Source organism: Pantherophis guttatus, chromosome 5 (assembly GCF_059756535.1).
Source record: "Pantherophis guttatus breed Tessera chromosome 5, ASM5975653v1, whole genome shotgun sequence".
Taxonomy (NCBI): Eukaryota; Metazoa; Chordata; class Lepidosauria; order Squamata; family Colubridae; genus Pantherophis; species Pantherophis guttatus.
The window spans coordinates 92,156,767-92,178,491 of record NC_142067.1 but is presented as its reverse complement, the minus strand read 5'-3'; the positions used below and the strand labels follow the sequence as shown (position 1 = coordinate 92,178,491).

The following is a 21,725-nucleotide window of genomic DNA, read 5'->3' as shown; positions in this document are numbered from 1 at the left end:
AAGCCACATCATGACTTGACTATTTAATAGTATATGTTGCACACACCCTAAGATTTTGAGGTTATCTGAAGAAAGTACCTTAGGTGGTGGGAGGAGAGAAAATAAACTATCAAACTGCTATGGAAAGTTCAATAATCATGTCTAAGGATCACAGAATGCAGAAGAGATGGGTTGTTATGTATTTGAACAACACTACAAACTGCATCCTACTACTAGGAAAGATTACACAGCATTTCACATTTTTAGCTTTGAAAAAATCTTTTGTCAAATAGTATAGTTCAGTAAGAAAGGAACCTTAGTCAACAAAAGGCAGCTCTCACTTTTCGCAGTATATCATTCTGTTCCACATTGTGTATTTTTCCAGGGCTTATTTCTCCTTTTAAAGTATATTCAAAGAACTTCCCACTGATGTTGACCAACAGAGTGGAATAAGCCCTGTCTTCCTGAGAACAGCTGAAAGGCTTGTCATGACCACTGGCAGGAGGTATGCCATATCTCAAGATTACTCCAACAATCAACCCTGAAAAACAAATAGGACCACGAGTTACATCCTACTGGGGCCATATAAGCTTTTACATGTTTTATTTTTAAGAAGGATTTGTCATTGACTGATTAAATTTTTATATTCGTTTTTGTGTTCTACACAAGGAGGATAGGTATACAGATATTTTTCTCATCATTGTAAGTACAATTATAATCACAACATTGTGCAAAGCAAGCTTAATAGGTTCAGTGGGGCATCATTTTAGAACTGCAGTACTGCCATATGTTGACATTTTAATTCCTATTTGGAAAATGAGGAAGTTCTATTTATAAATAATCTCATGTCCATAAACATACTAGATTTTTTTCTAAAACATTATGCGGGGAGTCATTCACCCTTCTTAGATTCAGTATACAGCAGTTTCTGATGACCTCCCAAACCATTCAGAACTTCTAAAAAAAACCCACATAAAATGCAAGTATTTGATCCTTAAAATGTCCTATCTTTATTTGACTTATGCTTGAGCAATTCACTGGCCAAAGCCCAAAACACACTGAGCAATTAAACATCAATTTGGAAACTGAAATGAATACATTTTCTTTAGCACCTTGGGTTCTGCAGTGATTGCAGTAACCAGCAGGTTGATTTGACAAGTTTCCAGCCTCAAAATGAATTCCACTTTTTTGTTTTAAAGAAGTATTGTAAAATAGGATTAAATAATCAGTTTGCTCACTTAAAAATTTCACAAAGCCCTTAATCTAAGTCCAAATGTATTTGGTTTTGTTATTTGTGACATTCTCATCATGTTAAACATTCTGCCAAAACCCTACACAGGAAGAGCAAGCAAAACAAATCTCATCATAGGTCTACGTTTTGACTTGAATATATTTATACTGAATATAAGAGTGGTCAGTATACTTTCTGAATAGTTGCTTCTAAAACTTGATCACAAAAATGCACCTGCAGAAGCAGCAAATAAAAGGAGAGAATAGTAACATCTAAGCCAAAATAATACATTTCTTAGAAAAATATGACAGAACATACAAAACAAACAGATATCCTGCATTTGTTTCACTCACATACAGATACTGCATAAATAGAATTTAAATGTAGAAAAACTGTAACTAGATACAGAATTAGCAAATCTGGGTGGTACATTTCTAGGAGATACTTTAATACTTCCAATAACAGAAGATCAAGAACAGCAGGAAAGTCAGTAACCAGTTTCTACTGAAAACAAGTATATCTAAATCCATTTGATCAAAGTCCAGTTTCTATGCCATAGAGATTGACCGAACATTTTTTCCAAGGAACATATTTCACCTAACATGGATTATCAGCAGGTAGAGATAGATGAAATTTGTTTCCTTAACATCCAATAACTGAGTGTCTCAAAAGATAGTTAGAGCTGATCTGTTTTTATTGTATTTGCTATTTGTATATTTAATTTCACTCTGTACTATAAATCACCTAGAGACAATTTTTTTTGTCCTGAAGTAGCCAATAAGCAGTATTCCAAAAGGAGATGAGTAAATCTGTTATTCCAAAAACAGAGGAAAATATAAGCATGCTAATTATGGCATAAACTTTTATTGATAAATTATTGACATGAGATCTTTGAAAATAGCTGTACCATATATCAGACCTGAACTTTGGAGAGAATGAAAAGGTAAGATTTGTTAAAAAAAACAAAACAAAACACAGAATTCTCTTAATCGCACTACAAATTTTTATGATCATTTAGGCAAAGTAGTTCAATAGTACCAGATAAATCATGTTATCAGATATATCTTTAAAGTATTTATTACATTTGGATATCTAGTGCGACTTCTGCCACCAATAGCCTCCCACCGGCCAGTTCGCTCCCACAGAGAGGGTCTCCTCAGGGTGCCATCAGCCAAGTTATGTCGGCTGGTGACACCCAGGGGGAGGGCCTTCTCTGTGGGAGCCCCAGCCCTGTGGAATGAACTGCCCCCGGAAATACGTAAGATCTCCGACCTCCGGATGTTTCACTGCGCACTGAAGACCCTGTTGTTCCGCCAGGCTGGGCTATCAACGTAATAATTTTAAACTGGGGTATTTTAAATTTGTGGGGTTTTAAATTGAGCCAAATTTATTTAATTATTTTAAATTTTTAATCGATGTTTTGTCTTGTGTTTTTAAATAGGCTGTACCCCGCCCTGAGTCCTTCGGGAGAAGGGCTGTATAGAAATAAAATTATTATTATTATTATTATTATTACCAATAGAGAAAAGAAATAGAAGTTCCAAAGGAAATCACATAACATATGAAAAATTAGGAATAACCAATATAGAACAACCCAACATGGATTATATTTCTAAAAACCATAGTTGATAAGAAAACATAGGATTCTAACAGTGTAAGACACTAGCCTGGTCAAGAGAAAGCATAAGCTTGGATCACAAGGCTATTTATTGTAGCGCAGTTTTGAGATCAGAAGAATTAACTAGAGAACAATGCTTTTCAAAAGAATGCCTGTTACAAAAGGATAACACCCATTCAATAATTTGACATGAGCTTTGGTTTTTATAAAATTATTTTATAAAATTCAAAACACTCATCTTAGACATTTATATTTGTATGAAAGACTTCTTCAGTCAAGTGAATTTTAAAAATGCATAATCTAAATGGATTCAAAGAATGTCAGTAGAGAGCTTGCATTTTCCTTGCATGCTACATTTACTAAAAAGGTAACAACACCTCAACAATCCAATGTGCAAACAACCCTTTTAAAAACGGTTGGGGAAATGCATTGCAATCCTGTTCTACTTTCTTGCTAAACTGCTCACATGAATTAGCAGCAAACATAAATCCAGAAAAGCTCTGCCTCTAAAAATAAAACCTAGGTAGAATAATTAGTGCATCTAATGAGTGGATAGCTTTTAAACTATAAGCTGGAGAGCAAGAAAAGAAATATTTGCTTTATTATTATTATTATTTTGCAAAAGTACCTAATTCTGAAAAAGAAAAAGAAAAAAACCATGAGCTGCAGATGGATATTTTGAACTTAGAATTTTTCTGTAATTATTGCTGGCATGCTGAAGCTAAGAATTTGAGAGGTATGAGAAAAATGGTGCTAATCCTTAAGGCTGTGGTTATGAATGACTGAAGCGTGGGAGGATGAAAGTTAGAATCTGCACAGAAGTTCACTTCTGATCTTCTTTAGGGACTCGCTGATTGTTCATATAAAGCCCTGTGGAATAATGGAACTCTACCTAGTTTGACCCTGTTTCATCATATTGGCAAGCATTCTTAAGGCAATCAATTGCCACTGTAAGAGGCCACTTTAATTGCACACTTCCAACATGTGGGCTAGGTTTCTAGGTTAGTTGAATTTTTAAGGCCTACCTTCATAGGTATTTTAGCAGAAGTGTGATTACATAATAAAGAACAAAGGCGTCTCAGCCAATCAAGCTCCCACAGGGAAACCCTATATATAGAGTGAGGGCAGCCTTTGCTCTGCTCAAACAGCAGCCCTCTGGTGACACAGGGGGGCTTTATCAAGATGACAGTATTAGCCCAGCATGTCTGCAGACCTATTCACATTCAGAAATGAACAACCAAAGAGAAGGAATATCCTTTTGAAATGTTTGCTTCCAAATCCAAACAGTGCTTGAAAAGATAACATTTGTTTCTCTGCAGCACCTGAGGCTTTTTTCTGCTGAACTGACAGAGAAGAGACTGGCTTCTACCCATGCATAACCTGGCAGGTTTGTTCGAATTCATGGCCTCTCCTGTTCAACCGGTCTTTTTGTTTGTATTTGGTCTTCAATATGGGAAGCAGAGGGAGGCAGGAAAGGTAAATGACAAGGACAACAGGATGATGCAATGTACAGAAGGGAATTAATCTTTCCATTTGCTTGATATCCCTGTCTGCACTAAAGTAAACAGAAACCAATCAATAAGGAACTTGTTTCATTCTAAAAAACATTTTAAAAAAAGCATATCTAAAAAGGGGCAATGTAAAAAACCATGAAGTATTAGGATTTCTCCAAAGGATAACAGGAAATATATTTCTATGGGCTTTATTAAATAACAACCATCTTATGAAACTAACGATCCAAGTAAAAGTAGAGAAAAAGAGCAGCAATTATTTATCTTGTTGTATTTTTACCCTGTCTTTCTTCTGGAGGCTCAAAGTGACACACAAGGATTTCTCTTTATAGTTTGTAAGTTATTGTTGCAACACCCTGATGAGGAAGAAGACAGTGACCAGCCCTCTGAATTTCATGGGTAAATGGCTTTAACATTGTTTTTCTTTCTTTCTGGTAGTCTTAACACATTAGTCACAACTGCAAAATTCTGAAAAACCTAAACCAGAGAATTTATGCACTGCTTATCTATTATCTAACAGGTGTCTGGTGCAAGCCATTGTGATGTCATCACCATACAAATGATGTAAATTCTGTAATTTGCTCATATTACATAATCCATATCATTGTGTGATGTCATAATACCATCACTCCCACCTCCTCCCACTTGCAGAGGTTGATGTCTGTTACCACCTTTAAGTTTCACTTAGCCATACTGTATATCATGCTCTTAAACCCATTTTCCTTTTCTACCAAAGTGAAAAACTTTCCTTTCCATAAGATGCCTAATTAAATCAACAAAGGGAGATGAAAAGATGATGTCACTAAAAAAGGATCCATTGACTCAATTCATTTAAATGTCAGTTAAAATGGACTCAGTGCACAGGGTTAAACTAATTAACTTGTGTCATAGCAATACTTAAAACGGTCCATTCATCTACCTTTCATATCTATTCAAAGCAAAATTGCTAGAAAAGACCATACAGCTGAAAAAACAGAGCACTTGCTACAAAGACCAGGGAACACACTAACCTCATAATCTTCAAACATTATTGATGCCTTTCTAACCATATGAGAAAGAGCCAATGATGTAATATAGCCTTGTTCCATATTCCCCATATTGTATTTTTTTTCTTTAATTTGATGAGATTGTGTGCGGTCATGCTTAAACCCAGGAGATTTGACTGGTTTAATAACTTTTGAAATAAACCTGTTATCAGAACAGGTCCATTTATCTCTAGTCAAGGAGAAACTATGTTCCTTCAACATACTAAAGCTATAATTTCCCTATTGACTATACAGACATTTCCACTGACATTCCTCTTTTTTTAAAAAAAAAAGTATTCACAATCAGTGCATAGTATATATACTTGCTTTTCTAGTTTTTTAAACATGTTTTTTTTCCCTTTTTTCTCAACTGCCTAAAAATAAACTTCAGGTGAGACCTGAGATCATTCCAAAACTAGAAAATAATTATTGCTGGTAGCATTGTCGTGTCTATTCAGGAGCAAAACCTAATACAGGTCCAGATTGATTATCTAGGTTTCCTTGAACATTTTAATTGGAATGTAAATTGATTAATGAGAAGGGCTCAAGACCCTGAACATTTTAAAAGTATAATATAAAATGTTCCAGGGCAAAAGAGTAGGACCACAGGTTCAATAAACCCTCATTCTTTCAATATCATAACTGATATATTCTGTAGATGTCCAGCATTATGAAGAGAGTTTGGCACATAACAAGGACTTCAAGTGTATATTGGAACAGTAAAATGCATGTGCATTGGGCGCCTATAAGCACCCAAATCACATATATTTATTGTCAGATTCAATTACCAATGGCTTTCTAAATGCAAATAAACATTGTTCAAAAAAGTAAGCACCATGCATGTACTTTTTTGGAGAACCAGCTTGTAATAATTGTTAAAGGCCCTGAAATAGGAACCAGATAGTTATGACTTCTAGGTATGCCTTAAGACAGGGGGTAGGCAAATGTGGCCCTTATACAACCTGTGGACTTCAACTCTCAGGGAGTTCTGGGAGTTGAAGTCCACAGGTTGTAAAAGGGCCACATTTGCCCACCCGCCTTAGGCACAAGTTCCCCTCTCTCAGAATTAAGAAAAAGGCAATGACAACTACTTTCAAAAGTCTTGCCAAGAAAACTGCGTAAGTGGCTGCATTTACACATTGCATTAGTCATAAAACGGTTAGTTTTGTTTTACATGCTGACTAAATGTAATTGATCTCTAATCCATTTTCAGGAAAGATCTAAGGTGCAGATAGTCCTTATGACTAGAATTGGGACCAGAATTTCCATTGTTGCGGCCATAAGTCAAAGTTGATTTTACAATACTTTTTACAGTAGTGGTTAAGGGAATCCCTTGGTTCTTAGGTGTATCCAGCTTTCCCATGGGTTTTTTTTTTGGCGGAAATCAACAAAAAAAAAGGTGAAAATTGTGATCATGTGACCATAAAACACTGCAATCACTTGTAAATGCGAGCTGGTTGTCAAGTGCTGAACTGTGTTCACATGACCATGAGGGTGGAGCGACGCTCATAACTGACCGTACAGGTTGTAAGTCACTTTTTCAAAGTTCGTTGTAACTTTGAACCATTGTTACCCAGTTGTAAGTTGAGGACTACTTGTAGCTGGCATAGCATCAAGTCAGAGTACAAAACTTTAAGCCTAATTAAATTATTTTGTCCCTATATGTGTAATTTATCATTGTCAAATTTATCACAATGTTGATACAGATTTTAAATTGATATATCACAATGCAAACATTTTTGCATTTATAAATACAGCATTTATAAAAAGATCAGATTTAGATCTATTTCATTATTTTCAAGAGTAGGATCCATTAACAAAGCTGGATGCAATCTTAGCATTTTATTTTTAAAAAGTAATGAAACTTGGAATTTGCTGTCCACAGTGTCAGCTGTAATTTGAACTTTACTCCTGATTTCCTCCAAGGCTTGGAGCAACTCATTTTGTTCCCTATCAGCATTCATCTCTACAGCAACCTTCCTCTGAGATGGGTTAGGAAATCCATCAATGATTCATCCAATATCAAGCAGGAGTCTTCTGTTAGCCCGGAGATTAAATCTGATGTCTCACATTTCAAACATTTAAATGATACCTGTCTTTATTGCAGACAGAACAAACAAATAAACCTTAAGAGGATCTTATTCTCTTGAAGGCATTCTTCTAATACAAACAGCAACTAAGAAAGATTAAAGAATAGTTAGGCCCTCTCTTTCTTCAAAGCATACATTTTAATTGCATGAATTGAATCAATAGGACATCCATTTATTTAGATATTTTTAGAAATGTAACAACTATTTTACAAAACTCAATTTAAGATAAATCTAATCTGAATCAAAGCACTCTACAATTTGGTTAATATTATTTATATTACCATTTGACTAATATTATTTATACTATTTTCCTTTGACTTGTCTTTATATTTGGCAATCAGACCTCTATATCCTCAGAGAATGAAAAACCCTAATATACTGATATTTTTTTAGAATTGGGCAAGTTAGCCCTGAGTTGGAAATACTTAATAAATCAGAACACACCTATGTTCCCCATTATAAGGGAACACAGGGGAATTAATTTATGTTATTAAATTAGCAGTACTTTATCTGAAGAAAACTGCAAGTATTTCTTTATGACTCAAATACAGAATGAATAGAATACTTTAGTCAATACATTTTTTTATTTGTGGCTAAACTTGCAGACTGCAATGTTTGAGTAGCACAACAGCTAGTGTCTCTTAAGAGACAGTCTTTGCCCTAAGTTCTATGACACTAAAACTATTGCTCTCACAAGGATGAAAAACTGAAGAAAAGTATGCCCAATCACAATTAACTTTTCTACAATATAATCTGAAATTCAGTAAGTAGATATATGTAACTTGCTTAGGTTGTAGCGATTTTATTTGACATTTTCTATGTGAGACTGTTGCCTTCCTTTGTTGATCCCAATCTCTTATTTTCTCAGATTATCTCCTTTTCTAATCTATGGAAAGTGAGAGCACATATGAATAGACCAGAAGAGAACAGGGTGGCCTCGTGCTCTTTTGAATTTGGCCCTCTGAATCACCAACTGACAGTGGATCTCAGAAAAAAAGGAAGATTTCCTTTTCCTCAAATTAGAAAGTTTTAACAATTAAATCTTGGATCAAGTTTGAATTCTGTCAGACATACAAATTTTACTGTACAATCTCCATCTTCTAAGAACATATGAACCCAGATCAAAAACCTTTGCCACCAACGTCTAATTCTATAAAGTGATCCAGAAAGGTAGATAGTTCTCGACTTACAATCACAATTGAGCCCAAAATTTATGTTGATAAACGACGCATCTGTTGAATTTTGCCCCATTGTACAACCTTTCTTGCCACAGTAGTTAAGTAAATCATTGCAGTTGTTAAGTTAGTAACATGGTGGTTTAGTGAATCTGGTTTCCCCCTTGACTTTGCTTGTCATAAATTCGCAAAATGTGATCACATAATCCCAGGACACTGCAACCGTCATAAATGTGAGTCAGTTGTCAAGCATCCAAATGTAAATCACATGATCATGGGGATGCTGCAACGGTTGCAAGTGAAAAATGGTCATATGTCACTTTTTCAATGATATTGTAATTTTGAATGTTCACTAAATGAACTTTGTAAATTGAGGAATACCTGTGCTATGAATCTCCTTCCCGAAGCTAATATACTCTTGGTATTGAATTTCGTTTCATCTAGAAGCTCTGGGAGTTGTAGTTTCAATTGAAAGCACCTTTTTATTTTATGATTAAAATGACAAAAAAAAAAAAACAACTGTCACAAATGCAAATAGGACCTTGTGTACTTGCAGCCTGATGTTGGACATAAATACATATACCGTATCTAAGTGTCATAATGTTACGATGCAAGTTGCATCAGGCAAGTTGCCTCTTCCATTGCTTGAAGATCCCAACACTCTTGGAGGGCACTAAAGAGGGGAAGGTTTACCTAGAATTCATAGGGCAGTGGCAGAAGTAGTAGTAAAGAAAACACTTTACTCCTCAGCTTTTTGGCCCAAGTTTTTTATATGAATCATGTTCCATTGACTCTCAAGCATATCTTTTTAAAAACATTAATACCACAATATAATATTACTAATATTCTAATTACTCTACCCCGTTTCCCCGAAAATAAGGCATCCCCTGATAATAAGCCCAATTGAGCTTTTGAACGCATGTGCTAAAAAAATCCCCCCCCCAAAAATAAGCCCTTCCCGCAAATATTTAAAGGCATGAGCAGCCGGTCCCCACCATTTCCTCTGGTTAGGGTTAGAGACAGAGCTGGAAATCAGGTAAGACGGCAAGAGGAACACCCCTCTTGCTCCACTCACCCCAAAATAATAAGACCTCCCCGAAAATAAGGCCAAGCGCTTATTTCAGGGTTCAAAAAAATATAAGACAAGGTTTTATTTTCGGGGAAACATGGTAATACTTAAGAAAGTGTGTCAAAACCGATATGAGTCAGTGTCTTCTTCATTCTGTAAAAGCATAGCACTATAACAAAATATTTCACTGTCCAGTAATAAACTATTGGAAACTATCTCAAGCATATCATTAATCTTCTTCGTACATAATGGAATACACATTTTCATCAATTTTTATCTGTCAGTTTCAATCCCTACTTATGCAAAAGATTCAATAGTACAGAAACTTCTAGAAAGCTGTCTATCCAAGGACAACAAAATGCAGAGATTCATTAATGCGTTAAGTATATGTAACCTGAATACTGTCAATATAACTTACATAGAGTGGTTGTTCTGAAGGAATATGTCAATCACACAAAGTACTTTCAGTTTTAATTCATTCCATTATCATCTACTTAAAATAATGCTGTTTCAATAGTATACATTCCATATTACAACTATTGAACACCTGCTAAAACAACATATAATATTTAACCACTCCTGGCATTGTATGTTTTATTACACAGATGCTGGGCCAATCCACTCTATTATTTTAGTTTGCAAACAGAACCCTAAAAGCTTCAGGTCAACCAGCTACACAGTGCCCTATGGCTGGATTTACAATGGGAAGCCAAATTCAAAGGAGCAGATCATGTCTTAGAACAAGAGTGCTGCATGTGTAATACCCAGAGCACCTTCACCAAGCTGATCTCAGTTTCTATAATTTTGAATTTTTTGTTGTTAGTTGCAAAGTCGTGTCCGACCCATCGCGACCCTATGGATAACATTCCTCCAGGCCTTCCTGTCCTCTACCATCCTCTGGAGTCCATTTAAGCTCACATAAAAGCTATCCAGCAAACCCTAAAGTAAGCATAGTTCTTTTTTTTTAAATGAAATTATGTAGTCCTATCTGTTTTGCAGCTCCCCCAAACCAAAATATGTCCCTTATCCATTAAAAGGTTGCCCATTCCTGTCCTAGTATGGTTTATTCATAGTTAATTATAGTTAAATCAAAATGGAAATCTAGTCTGTATTGCAGCAACTTGCCCTCAAACCATACACTGACTCAGAACATTGCCATGACTTAAACATCCTATACCTTGATGGATTTAGTCAAATCAAACTGATGACCCTCACTGCATCTTGTGGCAATGGGTGAACTTTGTACACTTACTGATGGTGGGAATGAGTTATCTTAAAGAACCTGACATCGTATTACATGTAGTCCTCAATTTTGATCATAATGGAGCCTTAGAACTATTGTCACAAATCATACTGGTCATTAAACAAGGTACCAATGTGATTGTCTCGCTTAATGACCTCAATCCTTGCTCTCCCCACTGTGATTTTTAAGTGACCGTTTGGGTTGTTAAGTGGAGCACTGGGTGGCTCAGGGGTAGGGGAGACCCTGGGAAGCCTAGCATAACCACAAGCTTGCACTGTAGCATCTTGCCTACCTGGTCTAAGGTATGCAGTTTTTAATAAGTCACTTTTTTGTATGCATTGTATAACAGTTCATTTTTGCTTCCCTCCCCTCAAGGTACAATTTGCCAAATGGCGATCTTTTCTTTGCAGGGAAAATGACTATTGAATAGCCCATTTAACAAATGAATGCACTACATATTTTTGAAGAAGTGCTTTATGCCATCTTGTCTCTTCACTTGCAAGAAACTTGGATTTTTTAAAATTGTTGCTACATATAGAATTGTGTGCACTGAGCTGCCCACTCTGCTTACACCTTCTCCAAATATCCCTTCTAAGTGGGAAAATTCTCATTAGGCCAATAAACTGAAAACTGAGAGAATCTGTGTTCTACAGCTAGAGATCTTACAGAAATATTATCTGCTTCCACTTCGCTGATTAAGAATGAGACTGAAGGAGGAAATTACCTAAAATTTCTTTCCCAGATGCTTGCAAGAAAAGTTAATGATGCATTATTTATTCTCTTTCATTCTCTTCCAGTTTGGACATCTGCTGAAAGGCCTAAGTGCTCTATCACCATGTTAGTGCATTGATGGTTTACATACAGTAAGTTTATATAGTTGTTATTAGTCACCATCAAAGCTGACAGCAGCCAAATCATAGAACAACGTAAAGAAGCAGTACAAGATCAGAAGATGTGGTGAGACCTGGCCAAAAGTCAGACACAACTGAATGGATAACATCAACAGCAGCATAACATACAGTTACAAGGACACAAGGCAAACTCTATTATTGTTTAGATTTGCCAGTGATGGGCAGGGGAAGAAATACTGCATTTCAAAAAATTCTTTTTTTCTCAACAACATATCCTAAATGCAGTCCATTATTTTAAGTTTATCAAATTGTCCAAGTATATGAGACTTAATTCTTACTGAATATGCAAGATATTGTCAACTAAATATACGAACAACAAGACAATCAGTCTTTTCATGAATTGCCATTCTCTATCACTCCTACTCTTAGTTCATCTTTTGCAGATGCTGTTCTCATCAATGGCTCCTTTCTTCTTCCAAATGGTCAAACAGTGCCAAGTGTAATTCCCGAAGGAAGCCTACACTTCAAAAAGCAGTATTCTGGAAATTATTTCCGTACTAGACTAATTTAAAATATCCAGAATTCTGTCTGGAAAAAGATAAATTGTAATTTCAGTGATAAGTAACCAGTTGTCATCTCTGTTTCAAATGTTATTTGCTCTGTCCTCTGCCATGAAATCAAAAGGGGTTTTGAGTAATTCCCATTATCATTTGGTGGTATGTGTAGTCCTTGGCTTATGGACAAATTGGAACTGGAATTTCCATCATAAGCAATGTGGTTATAAAGTGCAACTGCATCTGTCAGACCTGCCCAAGTTTGATCCCTGAGGGAAGTAAAACTCTTGACTCCATTTGGTTAAAGTGAAAAGGCACTTTTATTAAGAGATAAAAGGCACTTTTATTAAAAGTCAAACGGAATCTAAAATTCCTGCATGTCAATACAGAACTAAACCCCTGGTTTCCCTAGTCCTTCCCCCGAGGTTCGTCCATGTGTAGAAAATCCAGCACTGCCAAGATGTTTTGGGAAACACTGAAGTGATCAGGTTGGTGAAATTCTACTCTCAGGGCAAATGGCCTTGAATATGCCAGCACACCAGCACAAACTGGATTCCAAAATGCTCTGTTCTTCCTCAACTGTCAATTCCCCCCTCCCAATTTCCCATAATAAAGGCATACAGCTTTATTGCCCATTTGTTCCCCTCGTCCTTCCCTGATGGATGGTAGAATGCCAGCAAGGCGCCAAGCCGAAGCTGGTGGATCTGACTGCATCACTTGGCGATGGCAATCCCTGAAGTCTCGGTTGCCATTGTTAACTCAATTGCATAGTAATTATGTGAGGCAACATCCAGGAGACTTCCCACAACCAAAACCAGTGAGGTGCATGGAGATGCAGGGAAGTGTTAAGGAGGGTACATGAGGGTGAGAGGGATGTATGAGAAGTAGGGGTCAGGTGTAACCATGTACAACAGGCTCTGCATGGATTGAGGAGGGTGTGTAGAGGGATGTGAGTGGTTGACACAATTCAAGCACAGAAGGATTTGGGGAACAGTGTGTGGGTAGGGGAAGAGCTATCCTAGTGACTTGTGGCATTCACTGCTGGCTTTCTTACTGACTTTTTTTATTGACTTTCTTTTATTGACTTTCTTATTGACTGGGGAAGCCAGAAGGGAAGATTGCAAATGGTTATCACATGATTGTGGAGTTTTTGGCAACCAGTAGTAAGTGCAAATGGGTTACCAAGCTCAGATCATGGTTATATGACCATTTAGGATGCTAGGACAGTTCCATGTAACCACCATTTCTTCAGTATTGTCATAACTTGGAATGGTCACTGGCGTAATGGTTGAAGGTTGAGGACTATCTGTAACAATCATTCGTAATTAGGGTACACAAACCAAATGATGAGATAATATTATTCATGTGAAAAAACATACAGTGTATACTGAAAATGGAACCATTCCTTGTCAGAAGTTTTTTAATTAAAAATCAGAGTTCACTTTGTACAACCAAGATGATTTAGGACAACCCAAAGATTATGGACTTAGATTTTGTATAGCAGATCCCTGCATCATGTCCCTAGCTGTACCGAAACTCTGCCCATCTTCAGAAGCAAACAAAATACTATGTAGCTCATATGAAATTTCCCCCAGAATTTCCCCCACAAAAGCAAAAAGAGGAACAGGACAAAGGTGTTTACAGCAGAGAAACAGTACAGATAGCCCTCAATTTACAAACATCTGTTTAATGATCATTTGAAGTTACAGCAGTACCGAAAAAAGTGATTTATGAGCAGTTTTACACTTACTTTCTTGCTGTTAAGGAAGAAATGGTAACACTTTTCTCTGCAAACAACCAAACCCTGATATTAATATTATGCTGATTGAAATTCAAGTAGGAAGAACTGCCATTCTGATTAGTGGTGCACAGTTGCAGCTGGTTAACTTGCACACATTCATATCAGTACTTTCCTATGTGACAATCCAGGTAGACCTCGACCTACAAGTTTATTTAGTGACTGTTGAGAGTTACAACCAGAGGTGAGTTGCAGCAGGTTCTGACCAGTCCTGGAGAACCAATAGCGGAAATTTTGAGTAGTTCGGAGAACCAGTAGTAAAAATTCTGACTGGCCCCGCCCCCATCTATTCTCTGCTTCCCAAGTCCCAGCTGATTGGGAGGAAATGAAGGTTTTGCAGTATCCTTCCCCTGGAATGGGGTGGGAATGGAGATTTTACAGTATCCTTCTCCTGCCACGCCCACCAAGCCATGCCCACCAAGCTATGCCACACCCACTAAGCCACACGCACAGAACCGGTAGTAAAAAATTTCCAAACCCACCACTGGTTACAACGGCACTGAAAAAAACGATTTATGACCGTTTTTCACAGTTACAACCGTTGCAGCATCCCCATGGTCACGTGATCAAAATTTATATGCTTAGCAACTGGCATGTATGACAGTTGCATTGTCCTGGGGTCATGTGATCACCATTTGTAACCTTCCCGACAGCTTCTGATAAGCAAAGTCAACGGAGGAAGCCAGATATGCATACTGACTGCCGTGACTCACTTAACAAATGCAGTGATTTGCTGAACAACTGTGGCAAAAAGTCATAAACTGAGGCAAACGCATTTAACTTCCTTGTTTAGCAATAGAAATGTTGGGCTCAATTGTGGTCAGGTTGAGGACTAGCTGTAAAAAGATGGATGATACTTAATTTTTCCATTCAATCCTTCTCCTTACCAACTACTTCACTGAAAAAAATAGTTTTAAAAACAGAACAATCAGTAAGGCAGATAAGATATCCCGAGAGGGAAAGGTTAGGGAAAGAAAGAAGTTGCAATGAAGAGATCATAGGAGAGTGAGTGATTAAGTATCTCTCCTCTCACTCTCCACAGCTCCCCTTCATAGGTCTTCCTACTTGATTTGGTCACATCGAACAAAAACACAGGTTAAGAAACTTATTTTCCCAAGATCTTGGCACTCGTTTCTTTATTTGCTTCAGAGTTTACAGCTAGTCCATGTGCTGTCCTGCTCACTCGTGCACACACATAACAATTTAGTAAGTTTATTAATATTTCCCAGCAATTCCCTTCACCCAGAACTGTCCCAGTTAAGTCCAGCCAAAAGTAGACCAATGCTAGTCCACAGAGCAATGGCCACAAGGCATCTGAAAGTTTCCCAAACAAGACAAATCCACCAGGTAAAATTAAATTCACAACACAAGAGGATTCACAAGGCAAGAAAAATCCAGAGATCACAAGACATGTTCCAAAATCAGGGCACTCTGGCAATCCAAAGCAAGGCAGGAATCACAACAACCAGGAAACACGCAGTTAGGAAATGAACATGTTGTCCCCGCCATCGTCTCCCTCTGTCTGCTGTGCTAAATAGCCAGGCTCTGGTACAGCCCATCAAGAGGGATGAGGCTGCCTCCTCATGAGTAATCAGGATGACCTTTGCTGCTCCTGCCTTTTGTCTGCCCTTGGATCAGATGCAGAAGGCAGTTCCTCTTCCTCATCAGATTGGCTGCAGCTGTGTACTTTCTGCACCTGAAGCCAGAGGGCTGCCCTGCTGCAGCTGCTCTTTAGCCAAATCCTTCTCAGACAGCTTCTCATTGACCAACTCCAATCCTGATACACCTGGGACTGGTTCATCCTCCTCTGAAATGACACCTGGAGAGGTATCTGGGGATATGTCCAGGGGAGTCATCACACTACACACTAGAATTAGTGGTTTTCAATATGGTGCAATGAAAATGCTTAAAGACTAGAGGTTGAAGTGGCATTTTATGATAGCAACTTACCTTTGCCTTCTCCCTCTCATAAATGTAATGTTCTCAAAAATGTCCACAAAACTGAGACCTCAACATAATCTCCAGGTACTCAGTGACTGGCCAGGCCAAGCCAGCCCAGGATGCACTCTGCTGGCGACATCACACCCTCAACAATAACCGATGGAATGCCTGTTCATAGCTATAAATGAAACTTTTGCATTGCTGTTCAATATGGCATATTTTCCTTTAAAAATATTCTTATTTTATGGACAAGCTATAAAATAAGAATATTAAGAGAAGTGAAAAAATACAATATTGGTGTAAAGATTCAGACTTACCTAACCCCTATATGAAGCGTGCAAGTTTCTGCATTGGTATATTGTGAGTGTGATATCGCCAGCAAAGTGCATACTGAGGACCTGCAAGGAAGAGAAAAATGGAAACTATCAGTCCTGGTTGTGACTTTGAATCACATTTTGGGAAATAGATACATTTCTACACCATCCTCCTTTGGAACTGTGCAATGCATTTAACCATTAATGTGTGCAATGTTCACACGCTAAATCCAAGATATATTCATTAGGATACTATGTAAGCTCAAAGACAAATAAAAACAATCAATTGTCTACTACAGGTAGTCCTCGACTACAATTGAGCCAGTGGTGGGATTCAAGTAATTTAACAACCGCTTCTCTGCCCTAATGATTTATTCCAACAACCAGTTTGCCAAATTGCTCAGAAAGTTAACAACCGGTTCTCCTGAAGTGGTACGAACCGGCTGAATCCCACCACTGAACTGAGCCCCAACTTTTTGTTAAGTGAGACATTTGTTAAGTGTGTTTTGCCCCATTTTACGATCTTTCTTGTGCAGTTGTTAAGTGAATTACTGAAGATGTTAAGTTAGTAACCTGGTTGTTAAGTGAATCTGGCTTCCCACTTGACTTTGCTTGTCACAAGGTCACAAAAGGGGATCACATGACCCTGGGACACTGCAACTGTCATAAATATGAACCAGTTGCCAAGCATCCAAATTTTGATCACATGACCATGGGGATGCTGCAACGGTTGTAACTATGAAAAACGGTAATAAGACATACTTTTCAGTGCCTTCATAACTTTGAACAGTCACTAAATAAACTTGTAGGTCTAGGACTACCTGGATTGTCCCATAGGAAAGTAATGATATGAACGTGTGTAAGTTAACCAGCTGCAACTGTGCACCACTAATCAGAATGGCAAGTCTTCCTGCTTGAATTTCAGTCAGCATAATAGTAATATCAGGTTTTGGTTGTTTGCAGAGAAAAGTGTTACCATTTCTTCCTTAACAGCAAGAAAAGGGAAAAGAAATAACACTTCACATTTCTTCCTCCAGACAACCCTGACAGCTCTTTCCAACTTCTACTATCTTCTAGCCTTCTGCAATTCTGAGATTTCAGCCGCTTTTTCATCAGGCACTGCTTTCTCTTCTATAGGCATTTACTAAAAGCTAGCAGTGTTATCTTAACAAATGTCATGGTTTTCATGGAATTGAGCCAACTATTATCCCAGTCTTCTCTATTAATCCTGAAAAAATAAATCATATTTTGCCTTCAATCTTCTTATCCCATTATTACCGTAAAAAATATTTCCAATTCCTAGATGTAAACTTGTATAGTATTTTAAAGATGGGGACTGGGGTTACAGGGAGCTATTGAAGAAAACTGCAGAGTTTAAAATCTAAAAGGGAAAAAAATAGAACTGAATACTTTTAATACCTTAAGTCTTTAACAAGTAAGAATAAAACCTGATTTACACATGGCACTAATCCATAACATGGTGCTTGGCTTTAGTTTAACATAAGAGATGAGCCCATCCTCCAACAAAAACAATGGTTTAGTTGCCACAAGGGGTGGGTGTGTATATCACATCAAGGTAAAACAAGCGAGATTAACAACACATTTTTAACAAGGTCAAGCTGCCAAATAAACTAGAAAACAAGGAATTATTTTAAGGTCTCCTAGCAGTTTTTTTCTTTAAATATAAAAGCTGCCCTGGCCTTGTGTAACTACGTTTACTCAAAAAAATATTTTTGTTCAAATAAATAAATGAACACTCGTGGCCGTTGAATCTGTGCTTTCTGCTGTTCCCTTGTAATGGGAAAGCAATTTTAAAATGCAGGGGCAAGCCACAGTAAATTTAAGAAATTTATTCTATGCAACACCTAATCGGCTGGCTGATCTAGAAAGTTGAGTAGGATTCTGCCAGGATGATAAAGCATCTGTAAAGTCCAAGGCTACAGGCTAAACCGTGCTTTTCAAACATGACAAAGAACCAAATGACCAACTATTTCTGTACGTTGCAAACACACTGTTCAGTGGTGTCCATGAAGTTACAGAAGTCAAGCTTAGTTTCACTGTTTAAATCATATCTAGAATTATAACACAAGGAACATTAATTCTGATTGCCAATTAAAAAAAGCCTTTTAGTGCCTCAAAACCAAGAGAGTTGTTATTGTCATGCTCAAGATACAGCCCAGAAAACACTACACAATAGAATATAACATTTCTCAAATCACCAAAATATCATGGCTTTAGACATTTGTGTAGGTGAATATAACCTATGACCCTCTGGACATTGCTGACCTACACTGACAGTAGCTCCAAGAAGCATTTCACTATAAAAATGGTAGGAATTATAATGCTGCAACATTTGGAGGACAAAAGATTTCCCCACAAAGAAATGGAATTAGAGCTTGCCTTAAGTCACCAAAAGAGAAAGACGACTGAGGAAAGACATTGTTGAACTCTTCAGGTATCTTAAATGGTTGTCCTATAGAGCAGGGTTTCTCAACCTTGACAACTTTAAGATGTATGGACTTCAACTCCCAGAATTCCTCAGTCAGCACCTTTTAAGTTGCTAACGTTGAGCAACACCGATATACAGTTAGCCCTTGAGTTACAACCACAATTGAGCCCAAAATGTCCATTGGTAAGACAGTTGTTAAAATGAGTTTTCTTGCTACAGTTAAGTGAATCACTTAACAGTCATTAAGTTAGTAACACGGTTATTGAATGAATCTGGCTTCCCCACTGACTTTGCTTGTCACAAGATCACAAAAGGTGATTTACATGATTCCTTGGAGTCTGCAACCATCATAAATACATGCCAGTTGCCGTGACCAGATTCTGATCATGTGACCATGGGAATGTTGTAATGATTATGTGAAAGATAGTCATAAGTCACTTTTTTCAGTGCCGCTGTAACTTTGAATGGTCATTAAATGAATAATTGTAAGCTGAGGACTACCTGTACAGGTTGCTTAACTACTGGTTGCTTTGCGACGGAAGTTATGACAGATCCCCCAGGTTGAATTTACAACCTGGTTGTGGAGTTCTGACAGTGGCATGTGCACATGTGCACACACACAGTCACATGACTCCATTTTGAGTAGTTGGCAACTGGCTCAATTTTACAGCTAGTTGCAGTGTTCCATGGTCATATGAGCATAATTAACACTGTTCTTTTCCAAATTCCAGCCATTTTGGCTGGTTTCTAGCAAAGAAAAAACAATTATAGGAATGAACTTGCTTTATAGACACCACATTTGCTTTCGGACTACTGTGTTCACTCTATGACTGCTGCAAAAAAGATCATAAAAATGAGTTGGTTACATAGGTGCTTCGACTTATGACCGTCATGACTTATGATGGAGATCCTGGGCTCCATTATGGTTGTAAGTCGATAACTATCTGTAGAAGAGGAGTTAACCTGATTTCTATTGTCCTACGTGACAGGACAAATGGGATGAAATTAAAAGGAAAGTATACCTGGGTTAGATATTTGGAGGAATTTTCTTACATATCACTATTGGAATCAGTTGCTTTCTGGAGTGATAGGTTCCTGTCACTGGAGATCTTCAAATAAAATCTGGATAACCTTCCATCCCAAATGCTCTAGCAAATCCTGTACCAAACAGGCAGGATAGGTAGCTGAACTCTGCAGTTCTCTTCCTATTCTATAATTGTATGAAAAAGGACCCACAAAGTTAGTTTAATTAAGTGAATGAGTCAATTTGAAGCTAAGTCATGAGCCTGTGATTCAGTATAGATTTATCATGCACATACCAGTAAATACAACTTTTCAGTGGCCATCCAGTTCCCAAGAAAGGCAACCCACAATCTTGAGATCCTTTATCTGGCACAAACAGTTGAAAGAGGACATTAACTATATTTCAAGCTTCAAATCATAATAATTGTACATTTATGTTACAGTGAAAGCCAGATATTTTGATATTGATATTGTAGTATATCACATAACTGATAACGGCTAAAGAATTAAGTCCAGTTGACCTAGATATTATTTTATAGGGGAAGGCTGAATTAGTTTCTTGGTCTACAATGGACACAAAACTTAAGTTTGTATAACTGCACCTGCTCACTTGCCTTCCTGATATTATTGTCAATTTAGGTTGAAGCACCTCAGGACAAAACATGTTTTTGTTTATGTAATTTAAAAGTACAATATACTCTGAAGGCTTTACCTAAACAAAGTGAACATTGTTCCTGTTTGCAACCCTTTCCTTATGAAAATATAAAGCACCTGCCAATTTTCTTGATTTTATAATGATAAAAGCTTAACAAAAAAAAAATGTTAGAAAAGACAGTATAATAAGAGTGTGTTATAATCATGAAGAAAACTCAAAAAAAAATTCAGTAAAGATATAGACTAATACCCACAATATATAGCCTATTAATAGCTATCTGTGCATTCTATAAATATTACTAAATTCAAAACTTCTTGTGTAGAATAAAACCTATAACTAGGCCTGCATAACATGGGGCCCTCCAAAAAGCCTTGGGAAGCCTACCAGTATTTTTTAAAAACTCAGTTTGCTGCCACTAAATATTACTGCTGCCAAGCACGATCTGCCACTGCTCTGAAAGACATACTGCCAAGCACATCCAATGCCTCCAGGACTTACCAGTACTGCTAGCTCCAGTGCTGCCATTATTGTGTTAGCCACCAAAACAGCTGATCGGTGTGACAGGTATTCCTTTGCAGCCCACTGCTATTTTTAAAAAATGTCAAAGTGGCCCTTTCTCCTTTACTAGCTGTGCAGCTTGTGTTGCAGATTATTCTAATCAGATCCCAGAAGAGCAGCTTCTCTAAAAAATGGACAAAAAAGCAATTTTAAGAAGGTCCCCAATCTTCAATGGAGGAGAAAAAAAGTTTATTATTTGCGATTGCTCATTATAGGAAGTCCATGTAATGAAGCAATCACCTTAAGGACTAGGATCATGTTCACCCTCAGCCCTAAAATCTCAGTGGGGGACACTGGGTCAGTTATACTCAACTCAGCCACACGGTGATCATGATGGAAAAGGGATTCCTACATATGCCCTCTGACCTCCTGAGGAAAAATGGGATATAAATCCAGTGCATGAATAATTTAATTATGTGGTTTTCTACAAAGTTGTACACACGAAGCCAGAAAAACAAGAGATGAAAATGGTTATATAAAAAGAAAAGTATTGCTGAGCTCATGGTGCTTATTTCTAAAACAAAATAAGGCAGAATTATAGTGTACAGCAGGTTCTGATCTGTCTTTCAAGATCTGCAGGGATCTGGGGCATTAAAAAAAAAAAGCAGCTACAATATCATACAGCAATGCAGCAAGGAAGT

The 21,725-nt window shown here is 37.4% G+C and overlaps 1 protein-coding gene and 1 long non-coding RNA gene across 3 annotated transcripts in view; one reads left to right on the top strand and one right to left on the bottom strand.

The window, feature by feature from the left end:
- The window catches only part of SLC9A7 (solute carrier family 9 member A7), a 64,039-nt gene that overhangs the window by 39,823 nt on the left and 2,491 nt on the right, over positions 1-21,725 (bottom strand). Inside the window, exon 2 of the mRNA XM_034431395.3 lies at positions 321-520. Within this exon, the coding sequence (XP_034287286.1) occupies positions 321-520 (200 nt within the window). The remainder of the gene's footprint in view (positions 1-320; positions 521-21,725) is intronic.
- On the top strand, positions 3,944-12,417 carry LOC117673775 (uncharacterized). 2 transcript variants are annotated; one of them, XR_004593566.3, is made up of 5 exons: positions 3,944-4,215; positions 4,672-4,738; positions 8,323-8,624; positions 10,522-10,642; positions 11,739-12,417. It is a non-coding gene; the product is annotated as an uncharacterized LOC117673775 (long non-coding RNA). The 2 variants fall into 2 exon arrangements; XR_015734525.1 differs by lacking the exon at positions 4,672-4,738 and having other exon boundaries at positions 3,967-4,215.